The sequence below is a fragment of the Ctenocephalides felis genome, unplaced genomic scaffold, assembly GCF_003426905.1.
Source record: "Ctenocephalides felis isolate EL2017-DRISC unplaced genomic scaffold, ASM342690v1 CF-g0.4_SCAFFOLD_01492, whole genome shotgun sequence".
In the NCBI taxonomy this organism is placed as follows: domain Eukaryota; kingdom Metazoa; phylum Arthropoda; class Insecta; order Siphonaptera; family Pulicidae; genus Ctenocephalides; species Ctenocephalides felis.
Window position 1 is genome coordinate 54121966 of NW_020537646.1, and position 12285 is coordinate 54134250.

Here is a 12285-nt window from a genome sequence, read left to right on the forward strand (position 1 = left end):
TCTCTGCAGAGGATGAATTATCCTAAAATCTAAGAAGTGATTCATATCAAATCATGATATAGTGCAGTAAACGGAGAGGAAAAAAGGGTATAACCTCTGAATTTTTTTACTGTGCTCCGAATTGAATGAAATTTTGGGATTAGGTTCATATTACCCTCAAGTTCAAAAGTGAAAACAATACGTGTTGCGCCATCACCCTCCGGGGGGATGACACCCCTTCTCATTTGTGTAATTACATTTTTTCAAAATAACGTCGGAAATCGATAGAAGAACTAATTATAAGAAAAAAATGTCTTTTATAGTTTGTTTTATGTCTGTTACAAGTTTTTTGCGTGTAAAATGAGTGAGCTATCATACAAATAAGAAGCATATACGAAGTTTTTTTCTTTTAAATCATGTGGTTTAATGAGCGTCATTTCCGCCAGAATTGAAGTATTTCACATTCCATCTAGAATTCACTTCATTATAGACATCTTGATAGATTCTATCAGATTCACTACTTTAGTACAAACTATTTTCAGAAAACTCACGATTTTATAAAAATTAATATGACAGGTTTACTGAATGTTGGTCGTTCTTTTCTACAATATGCAGGCTAAGATGTAACCATACATGCGCTACGTTACACCTGAGTAGAATTGCTATTGCTTGCGTCGAGCGATTATGGCGGATGCAGAGCACGCCATCATTGAACGTAAAGGATGAGAAAAAGGTAGACAAGGACTATGAGAAGATAATAAGGCAAAAAATCTCCCTTCCAACTAATTTTATAATATTGTTGTCTGGTAAAAGAATATATGGTGCCTTATATACCTATATTAAATGCAATAAGATTGTTCACTTTTTGGCCGGGAACAATTGTTTAAAGATAGATTGCAAAAAATGTATAGAAGTTTGTGATCCTCCGAGATACTGCCGAACTATATTAAATACACTTGCACTTTATTTATATTGTCGAAGGACCAGATATATTTAAATAGTAGCTATATCAGACCGATTAAAAGTTAATAATAAATGTTTAATTATTGTATATTTGAATAAAATATTAAGACTTATAGATGAGGTTACTTAGTTAAAGTTTGAATTAGTACTGAAGTTTGTTTTATGAAATTTGAGATGTTATTGCTTTGAATGTTGATTTAAGACTAAATTATATTGATTTTACAATTTTATATGATTTTTCTGAATGGTTCGTTTTTGTGGGTTCAAGCGACATCCCGTTACATTTTTGACCAATCAGGTATTAACCGGTGATTCCATAGTACGTGGAATTCAATCAGGAACAGGTGATTAAAGATTCTTAGAAAAATGGATTAATGGTATGATGATAGATTTAGGGACAGAATGCATGACAATGAGAGGGATTATTTAATAGTTCTAAATTATATGCGGGATGAGGATTTATTATAGCTATCCTGTATGAAGGTAATAAAATATATAATTAGACCAGGGTTGGGAGTAGTGTGGCGTTAACAAAGACAAAATTAAAATTATTATAAAATTGTGAAACCACCTGTATAGATGTTATGTAGTCATAGTGGGAAATGTGTTGTATAGAAGTATATTGTAAATACTACTCTTAAACAAAGTCAATAAAGCAATAAATAAAAAAACAGCGCTTTTGTATTACTATAAATCAATATTAATTTCTTGAACCTATTTTATGAGCTTTGTTTATTTATGTTTCATGTTGTTCTTAGAAAATTGACAAACTTTGTTATTTTGCCAGATTTGTATTATGTAATATAACGCTGATCAATATATGAATATAATAAGAATGATATTCAATCAAATACATTTATGGGACAATTCTGCTGTAACATGCCTATAGCATAGCTTTATTGGTCTTCAGTTCAGACAGAGATCAAACTAATTATATTTTATAATTTCTCGTGGAAGTGTCCAAAAATAATTGAAATTTTCAGTAATATAATATAATTATATTTCGGCTATAAATTGAGATTTTTAATATAGCTTGCCATCTAAGTTGAATCTAAATGCACAAGGTGAACAAATGAAATTTAAAGTCTGTATTTTAGGCGTCCATCGTGGACAAATAACGTGACAATTTATTCTAAATTAATAACTAAAAAATGTATAATTGATATTTTTTAAATATTAGTTCTAAACAGTTGCAAAAATATTAACTTTATAGGTCCGGCATTGCATAACTGTCGCGTGTGGAGATTTAGACAGAGCTACGCAAATTTTATTGCATCGTCAAGAAACTGGACAAAGTCTAAGAAGTGTTCCAATTGCTCTGACTACCAACAGGCACTGTCATGCTTCTATTGATGACTCCGAATTAAAAAATCGAATTATAGAAAGGTATATATTTTCTTCGAAAGTTCTTTTAATTTCGTACTTGAGACCCTAGATTTTAGTATAGATTATAGGTCTAGCCTTTATTTATATTTAGAAGAAAGAAGATTTGTAATTAGTTTTCGAATATAACCAATACTAATTTAATTAGTTCCGATGAAAAACCCCCAGAATTGAATGCCGTATGAAACTTGAGAATAAAAGTTGCTATAATAAACTGAAAGTAAGCAATTTAAACCGAGTTTGGGTTTTATGGTGCTCAACATGAAACATGTTCTAGATAAAGTTGGTGATAGTGAAATAGAGAGATGATCAGACCACTTTAAATTATTATTAATATGGATACCAAGAAACTTTGATACTTGCGAAAAATTATATTCTGAATTATTGATGGTTAAAGAAGTAATATTATTGGATAAACGAGTTTTTATACAAAAAGATATGATTTGGGTCTTATCATTATTGAGGACCAGATTATTTTCACAAAACCATTTCGTTATTTCTGACATAACCACGCTTAATTTATGTTGTAATTCATTGAGAGATTTGGCCTTGATGATAACGCTGGTGTCATCCGCAAAAAGAATGAAATCACAAAGATTTATACAATGGGGTAAATCATAAATATAATATATGCAAAAATTTATACAATGGGCTAAAACGTGGACGAAATTTTTTTCACTTTTCTGCTATTTATAAAGAAACGGCTTGGACGATCGTCGCACAAAGAAACGATAGTCCTCATCGAAATACATCGAATGGCTTTTAAATTTTTGAAATCGGTCGAACCGTTTTTGAGAAAACGTCGATTTACGACAAAAAATCTGTTCACATACACGCGCACACACACGCACACACATACTGGCTTAAAACGTCGAGAAAACATAAAATTAGCAAATCGGATTTTTTTATGAAAACATAACAGTGCTCGGCTAAATTGCATCAATTGAATTCGATACAGTTCTCCAGTGATGATTTCGCTCGGTTTCAACACGGACCTGGTCCCACCATATGCAAAGTAAACCCTCGCAGTAAATATTTGGTTAAGCCGAGATTTTCCCCTCTTTGAATTGCTGTAATATTTTCTTTTTCCATCACCTGTCACGATGCGATAAAGAAACCTTTCCTTTTTTGCCGTTGCAGCAGTTGTTCACTGGCGAAAAAACGACGCTCGACGTCTCTTGGCTTTAACTCATAAGGAACTCAAGTTTCTTGCTTCTAAATCATCCCCAACGCATGCAATCGCTTGGAAATAGCTTGATGGGTAACACCTAATTCTGAAGCAAGCTTTTCTTGAGCTTGGCACAAATCCTCTTCGAGCAAGGCCTTCAATTTAGTGTCTTTGAAGGTTTTGGGCCTTCCTTCACGAGGGCGGTCGTCAACATCAAAATCACCGTCTTTGAAGCGACGAAATTCACGGCATCGGCATCACGGCATGTTGTTTCGCTCAAAGCAGCATTTCCGTAGCATTTCTCGATGCACTTGAGCTGCCATTTTTTTTCGAATGGAAGAAGAAAATCAACACTTCCCGCAAATGACGAGTGTTTGGCATGAAATTATGCATTTTCACTTAACCAGAAGTATATAATGCAAAAACGAAATCACTTATGTGTCTCTGCAGTTTGTTTACCATATGTCTAAGCTTGGTTCATGACGTTTTGGATTTGTCAGAATCGACCAACCCTTACTGCTAGAGCCAAATATACTGACAAACAGCGAGAACATAGTTGCGGTCCTAATATATTATTTTTATGAAAATTCTAGAAAATATAAGAAGTTATAAAACCTCTAAAACAAAAACAAAATAAAAGCTGAGATTATGTGTAACAGTCATGATCAATACTAAACAATAAACGTTAAGTATTGATCAGAAAATAATTTTAAAAAAAATCATAAAAAATGAACAGGCTACAATTTAACTATTCTAAATTTCCAATCAAACAAAATGTCCCATCATGAATTTATTTTTAAAACTTCTTTATGATTGCGTGTGTATATTTATTTGGAGATCTAAAATCATACGTATGTTCAGTATTACACATTTATTATAACGCATTCAAATGTAGCTTCTGTAATATTCCATTCGAATCACTATTATTAATTTATTAACTTACTTTCATTTTAATCTAATCTTAAATCTACTAACTATCTCTAATTTAAGATAAAAAAAATTTATTTCAGGTACAGTTATGTTGACAAATGTTCCGATCTTCGGGAGCATCATCCAGTGGCGCCGAAGTACGAGCCGAAGAAACTGGTGCGATATCGTGACAATAAAATAGTTTCTTTAAAGGGTGAGCGATATACGGAAGTAAGCCATGTCGTTGGTGATGAACCCAAGAAGTCAAGACGACCTCATTGTCCATAACCACTGTTTTACGTAAGCTGGCCATATTGTATTTATTTATCGCACATTCCCATTTCTGGTATTAGTATTATCCATTCTTTTAAGGAATTTAAACGAATATCTTAGTTTATATTGATTGATCAACTAATTGCATGCGCTTTAAGATATTTATTGCCTGCAGTTATTTCGCTATTAATTTGAACATCAACAATTCATAACTATATTCTCCTGTGATAATGGATTATTATTGCTTAGTAAGTTTTATAATTATTTTACTTGAGTGTGAGTGCAAATTTAGTTTTATTTGAAATGTTTGAGTGATTTTCATGTAATTTTTTTTTCTATTTAAACTAAAACAATATGAATTACTACCTATACCTAACGATATACTTATAATTCATTTTATATACATCCAGTTCAACTAAACTTTCGCTTTTTTATATGTGATAAATGATGGTTGAATTGCAGCCGCTTTTAATTATTTAGAGTAAATGACATCATATTATGAATTTTATAATAGAAAAATTTTAAAGCCCAGAATTTTTGAAAATTATTGAACAGACTAGGAGATATGATTGTTATATTAGTTTTTTATTTTATTTAGATTATTTGCAATTCACCTTGCAATATTATGTTTCTTTAGAATATAGAAAATACCTTGGTATTATATCTGCTGAAATAACGTAGATACAATTTTTGTTCTAATTATATATATATATTTTATTGTATGTATGTTCAAGTAATATTTGTTGGCAACAAGAAACTTGAATAACAAAATCATGCGCAAATAATTATCAGTGCACGTAAAAGTGCATTCATTGCACCGAAGGAAAGAAAGTAAACTATATTATAAGTGAATGTTTTCAAATTTTATATTTTCCGATCTTAATAAGGAATATTTTAAGGTATTTATTTAATTATTTAAATATCAATTTATTTGATAATTATATCAAATAAATTATCTATTTATGGCATAAATTTATTAATAATTTTTAAATAAATCTTTGTAAATAAAAATATTTTAAAGCATTTATATGTGGAAAAAGTGATTTAACCCAATATTTTTTGTAATGTATGTTTATATGTAAGATAGAATCTCTTATATGATACACCTAATTTGTAAGCAACTTTGTTTTAATTTTGAAATGCCCATATAACTTATTATTAATTCTATGAATTATTATTATTATGAACTATGCATATGATGGTTTTAGAACTGAATATATAATATATTATATAATAAACAGAAATTTTATTTAATGCAACTGATTAAAAAAAAAAAAAAATTTGTTTTATTTGTTCATTTTTATTAGGTACTTTAATAAGGTATAAAGGTATTAGGTACTTTAATTAGGTATAAAGCAGTGATTCGCAAAGTGGTGAAATTTGGGCTCTACGGTAGCAAACCACAACTAATATTAATATTAGTTAATATTAATTTATATTTAATATCTATTTACCTATGTTACATGATATTATAATACACTAGCTGTATCCAATGCTGGATTTACAGCAGGGCTAGGGTGGCAAATTTTCTGTGGCTAAATTTGGAAAGTGAGAAAAAAATTCTGTACAATATAATTAACTAATTCTTCCTAATAACATCTTTTAATTCAAGAAATATAATTATAGAAATATAAAACATAATACAATTGTAAAGCAAAATTTGGGTTCAAATAACCAATTAATAAAATTCATTATTTTTTATTTCAAATTTTGCGCCGTTAATTTTAATGCATTATGAGCGAGGGGTTGCCGAGCGATATTTCATAACAGTGCCATCACGCTCGTCCCTTGCCTCCCTCTTTGAACGTAAATTTGAATCAATGTACACTTCAGATCTCGAGCCCTCCTTCTTAGATGAAGGATTTGTGCACTTCCAAGCTTATTGCATCGAGAAAAATGGAAAACTACGGGGTATGGCATCGTGCCTTAAGGCAAGTTGCTGGAACTTTTCTGTACTCTATCACGCGTTGCTGTGTTATGCAAATAGCAGATGTATGATGGTAATTGAATTGTATAAAAAGCATCAGCAAGTAGAATACGATTGTAAGATTTTCCTGTTAATCGTTCGAGTTATTTACGTTATTTACAACAGTAAATTAGTTGGCTTAATAAGTATATTTTATCATTTATGCATGTGAATAATTTAACTATGTGTATTTTTTGATTCTGCGCTAAAAATAAACGAGGAAAATTAATCCAAGATATTCAAAAAGATTTACAAATGGGCAACACTACTCTGGATTATAAACCTTTGATATAATTATGTATGTATGAAATAATGCTTTGATATAATTTTAAACACTTATAACTACCCGTAGGTTAATCAACTCCCGCAGAGTAGCTCCAGGATGACTTAAAAATACAATTTTAATAATACATACAACATAATAGATTTTTTAACATAACATAAAATAAAAAACTATCTAATTATTATAATAATATAAACCGTTATAACGGTAAAACTAAATTATAATAATATATACCGTTATAACGATAAAACTAAATTATACTCGTATATGATGGAAATAACATATTCGCGAAAAAATATCAGATTAACTTGTACAGATGGTTATTAATTGTTTTACTGATATATTGTAAATATTGATATTGTGACGAGTTAGGGTTGATGGCCCCTTTCTTGGGTGTTGCAACGACTACCAAATATTATATCTTAGCATTGTAATGACCTGTGGAAACTAAACCAACACGAATGAAACAGAATGTACTTTTAGCTTATTTAATTTAACTAATTATGATTACATATCTGAGGGCATGACTGTACCTAAGTACAGCCATGTCCTATGCCTGAGCTCTAACGTACTGATAAATCTTTATTAATTACTAACGGAGTAACGTAACGAACGGACTAACTTAACTGACGGAGTATTGGAGAGAATAGCTACTAAATATTAATACATCTGACTTTTGCTGGAACAGGTTCTCCTCTCCTGGCACAACACACACACCACTATACACAAAGCGGGTCCAGAGACCCGACCGACCTCCTCGGAGGATGTTACATTTTCTAATGCCATTTTCAACCCTCGACTTGGACTTTATATTGCAGGAACCCTGGTAGAAGTAGGTGGAAGAGTCCATTGTTGTTGTGCAAATCTTTGACGACAATGCTAATTGTCGTTACAATATCTTAATTAATTGAGTTGAAATTAGAGGGCATTAGCCCTATAGGTGAGATTAATAGTCTTGTGAGGAGAGTCTAGAAATGTTAAAGATAGTTGGTCAAGAATTTGAGGACAAGCTATAGCATTTTTACATAGCTTATACAGGAACAAAATACTATCAGTGAAACGACGTGTAGCGCGTAGCAAGAGATGATACGCTGAATTCTGAAGTAAGGTATTGTTATTGAAGCCTCGTTCAGGGTAAATCTAGATATTTTATCTTGAAAAAGCATTTTATCAAGCGAGTATCTTAGAATATTAGTCCCTTTTAGCCCAAATTATGATATATTTTTAATTAGTCATAAAGTATTTAATATTAACGAAGAAAAGTTGAGGAAATGAACAGTGAATATTGTGATGCCAATTACAGGGTATCACAATATTATTAGTATCTACCATACTATTCAGTTCTTACAATATCGATCACTAATATTTTTATGACTACAGAGAAGATATCTTGTATTTCTTCTGAAAATATTAAATCCAATTGCGAGACTCTCCGGAAGTATTGAGAATTACTTAAGTAATAAAAATAGAATTCTATTTTTTTTCAGTATTTGTTTTTGCGATTGTGATCAAATGTTGCAAACATATAACCTTCATCAATATTGAATATGAATGATATGACATACTACAACTAGCTCCATAAGAAGTTATTCTCGCTAGAGTATACTATACATATATGAGTTTCTGAATATATATATATATATATATATATATATATATATATATATTATATATAACAACTTCACCTTCCATATATCTATGAAATAAAAATCTATTCTATAACTAGATATAGAATAAAAAGCTAACCATATATAGAATAATACCTAACTAAAAGTAAAGTTAATCTTTGTAAGTATGGAATAAAAGCTTAGAATAAGAAAAAAGTAATATGCAATCCTAACTTTGATAAAAATTGCTAATCGCAATATGTAGTCCTACCTTCGAAATAAAATATTTAAAACTATGTGGCCTGCTTAAAAAACAAAATGTAACTGATAACATATATTAAAAACACAAAAATGAGCTAAAAATGCACCTTTTAAGTAATCAACAGAAAACATACTCGCGTGCTGATTGCAAACGCGATGGGGGCGGGATCAGGGCCTATTGTTTCAGAACAAAATCAGAATCAGAAAATAAATGTAATATTATAAAACAGACATACAGAAACTATTCAAAGGTTTCATTAAATGCAACTTTACTATTAATTCATTAGATAGCAAAATAACTATTAGATGCAGAATTAATAAAGAACAATGTCTCGTAAATGAGTTTTAATCCTAGGAATTTGGATTTCTCTCAATTTTGCAATTGACATATATTTTATGTTTTTAGAACTTTTTTGTTTGAGAACTATTGTACTTTTTAACAAATTATCTATTATTTTTAACCTTCTAAATTTTTGTATTATTTGTCATTCCTTCTAAATTTATCATTTCATCGTGTGCTCCTGTGCTTTTAGTTTCTTTTTAGTTTTTAAGTTTTTAATATAATAATATTAGTCTTTAAGTAATTAATATTAGTCAGTTAGTTTTGCTTAGTTTAGTTAAATACTTCTGTGGTTTTCTCCACTTAGATCTTCAGTTTTTGAGATATTATTTATGCATAATTATTGAATTATAATACTTGTAATTATGTATAATAATTATTATGTTTTCAAACATTCCATAACTGTAATTATAATTGTTAACATAAACATAGTTTTAATTGTTCTTTAAACATATGTAATATATTTGAAAATATATATTTTGTATTTCGTATGATTTGTTCTTATTTCAAATATTAAAAATTATTCTGTTTTTTTTTTTGGGCTGTATACGATACGTACAAATTTAGAAGTAAGACCAGGGGTTAGTTTAAATATTGTACATGTGCTGCCATCTATTTTTAAAAATTTTGCATTTCAATCGAGGTAACGTCAAATCGCCAGACATAGCGATCTATTTATACTTGTTTATCTATGGAGACAGACTTGATATTAGTTGCCGCTAACTTCACATCATTTTAACACACACACGGTTCCTCATCCAGTCACTGGCGGCCATTTTTTGACACGACAATATACTTCATGAACAGGTGACAAACAAAGCAGGCGTACCAATATAAAAGTGTAAATAATCCTAGTGCATAATGACAGTTCATAGACGTCAATGTGACAGTTACAATTTAATTTCAGTTCTCATATATTAATGTATATCAATATATTATATATATTTAATTTTTCTCTACGATCATAATATTACGTAGAGGATTTAGTACTGTCATAGTATATAGTAATAATCATATTAAGTCTGAAAGTGGTAAAATGTAGTACTTATATAAGAAGTTTTATTCAGTAAGTTAAATAAACGTACAACTGTTTTCTCCGAAAAAGTTCTTGTCATATAAAAATGTGAATAATAATCTGTCGAAATAGTTGTGACGTGCATTTATATAGCTGAAATTTGTTAAATTCTCAATCAATTAGATGGAGTTCTGTAAGGTGCCACTAAGTTTTGTTCAGGCATTTGAAATTATTTCCAACCTTTTTATAAAATTAACAGTACGTATGTTATTGAAAAATTGAACCTAATTTTGGTCAACAAATAAAAGATTAATGCGTTAACATAAGCTTTAGCATTGTTTTTTTTTATCAAAAATATACTGTTTCTTATAAAAGAAGAAAAACTATTCATTTATAATAATAAAAATTTATTGAAATTATAGAACATATTAATATATGTATATTTACAATTTAAAACCTATTTCCATAATATTGTTAAAGTATGGTATAATAAATATATTTATGCAAATAAATCAAATACCAATCACATTTAATTAACATAATTAAATTATTTGTCGTTAGATACAAAAATGCACACATAAGCAGTGTGTTATGATACTGGCAAGGCTATATAATGTATAGATATTTACAATTTGAAACACATTTCCATAACTTGAATGAATGGCATAACTTTAAATGAATTATGCAAATAAAGCAAACATCAATAATAGTTAATTATGAAGATAATTAAATTATTTACAGCATTAAATGCAAAGAATCGGCTACACTTCTTGAATCATTTTTATTTATAAAGGTATCATTTGGTGGTAACACCCGCCTTTTTATATTCCATAAATCTTTCTTCGTTATCATGGAAGCTCTCAGTGGTCTCAGTAATTTTTTGTTATAACAATCTTCACGTATGTTTTTTATAATAAAGTCATCATCTACGCCTGCTTTAATTTGATCTGGAAAAAATATATTACAAATGGCAAAGAACTAACAACAATGTGATTATTGCATTTATGAAAATAAATTAATTATACCCTTGATGTTTCTGATCAAATTTTGATCCAGCCGCACATATTTTATCAAATTTTCATGTCCCACATGTGTCTTCCAGTAATCAACTTCAACATGTCCGTCATTATACACCTTGCACATAATTCGTGAGGGACAAGCATGGCCAGTTTTTTTGCTACCCCTCAAACATGTTTCCTTTGTTTGGTAACTGTGTGATCAATGGCAATTATAATATTGAATGGTGCAGCAATTGTCTTTTGTTATGTATGCTGCAGTGTCCTTCACATATGACGGAATACTGTTCTGTTCCATCTCAGTTTTCCAGCTGTAAAAATCTATAGCAAAAGATGAAATTATAGAAATGTTTGTTGAAAATCTTCATAATTAAAAGTTGACAAACCATTAATAGAAGAAAACAGTTTGTCTTTGTGTTCAATATTGATGTGATGATGACACTCAATATGTTTTTGTAGTGCGCTGTACCATGTGTAAGCATTCCCGCAATCCTCAATGGGGCAAGTAATTCTGAGAACCCTTGGAGAACCTATAAATGAACAATTATGGTAACTTTGTGGATGTAATATTAAATATATTTAAATAATACTTATATTTTAATACCTGTAAAATGTTCTGAGTACAGCGAAGCATTATCTTGGGGTCTGGGTTGCGTTGGGGTCACTGGAGCGATCTGGATGATTGGGAAAGTAGTGGGGAAGATGGTTGTCGAATAAAGGAAACAGTATTTGAATTAGCGGTTGTCATATGAATTGGTGAAGCAGGAAGCGCATCCGAGTGGAAGGATGTTGTAGGAATTGGTGAAGCAGGAAGAGCATATGAATGGAAGGATGTCGTATGGATTGATGTAGCAGGAAGAGCATATGAATGGAAAGATGTCGTTGGTATTGGTGAAGAAGGAAATGATGTAGAAGGATTTGGCAAAGCAGGAAGAGTTGTGTAAGAAGTTTGTGAAGCAGTAAGGGTACATGAATAAGAAGTAGTGGAAGGAATTAATGAAGAGGGTAGAGCATAAGAATGCAGCGCAAGGGATGTTTCTGGATTAATTCGGGAATCATAAAAATACGTGCATTGGAGTTTAGAGTTTTTGAAAGTACTCCTTAGGCTGTATGTGATGTACT

At 30.2% G+C, this 12285-nt stretch overlaps 2 protein-coding genes across 2 annotated transcripts; one reads left to right on the top strand and one right to left on the bottom strand.

Moving 5' to 3' along the window:
• Positions 1–1997: 1997 nt before the first annotated feature.
• Positions 1998–4806, top strand: LOC113371397 (CUE domain-containing protein 2-like). The gene is made up of 3 exons (XM_026612026.1): positions 1998–2006; positions 2156–2328; positions 4504–4806. Exons 1-3 carry the CDS (start codon positions 1998–2000, stop codon positions 4688–4690), a joined length of 369 nt encoding a protein of 122 aa, XP_026467811.1. The 3' UTR covers positions 4691–4806.
• A 5946-nt stretch (positions 4807–10752) lies between these two features.
• On the bottom strand, positions 10753–11660 carry LOC113370611. Its single transcript, XM_026611304.1, has 3 exons — positions 11550–11660; positions 11173–11484; positions 10753–11094 (listed from the first exon to the last, which is right to left on the bottom strand). The coding sequence occupies exons 2-3, from the start codon at positions 11288–11290 to the stop codon at positions 10883–10885; spliced, it is 330 nt and encodes a 109-aa protein (XP_026467089.1). The 5' UTR covers positions 11291–11484; positions 11550–11660; the 3' UTR covers positions 10753–10882.
• Between the last annotated feature and the right edge of the window lie 625 nt (positions 11661–12285).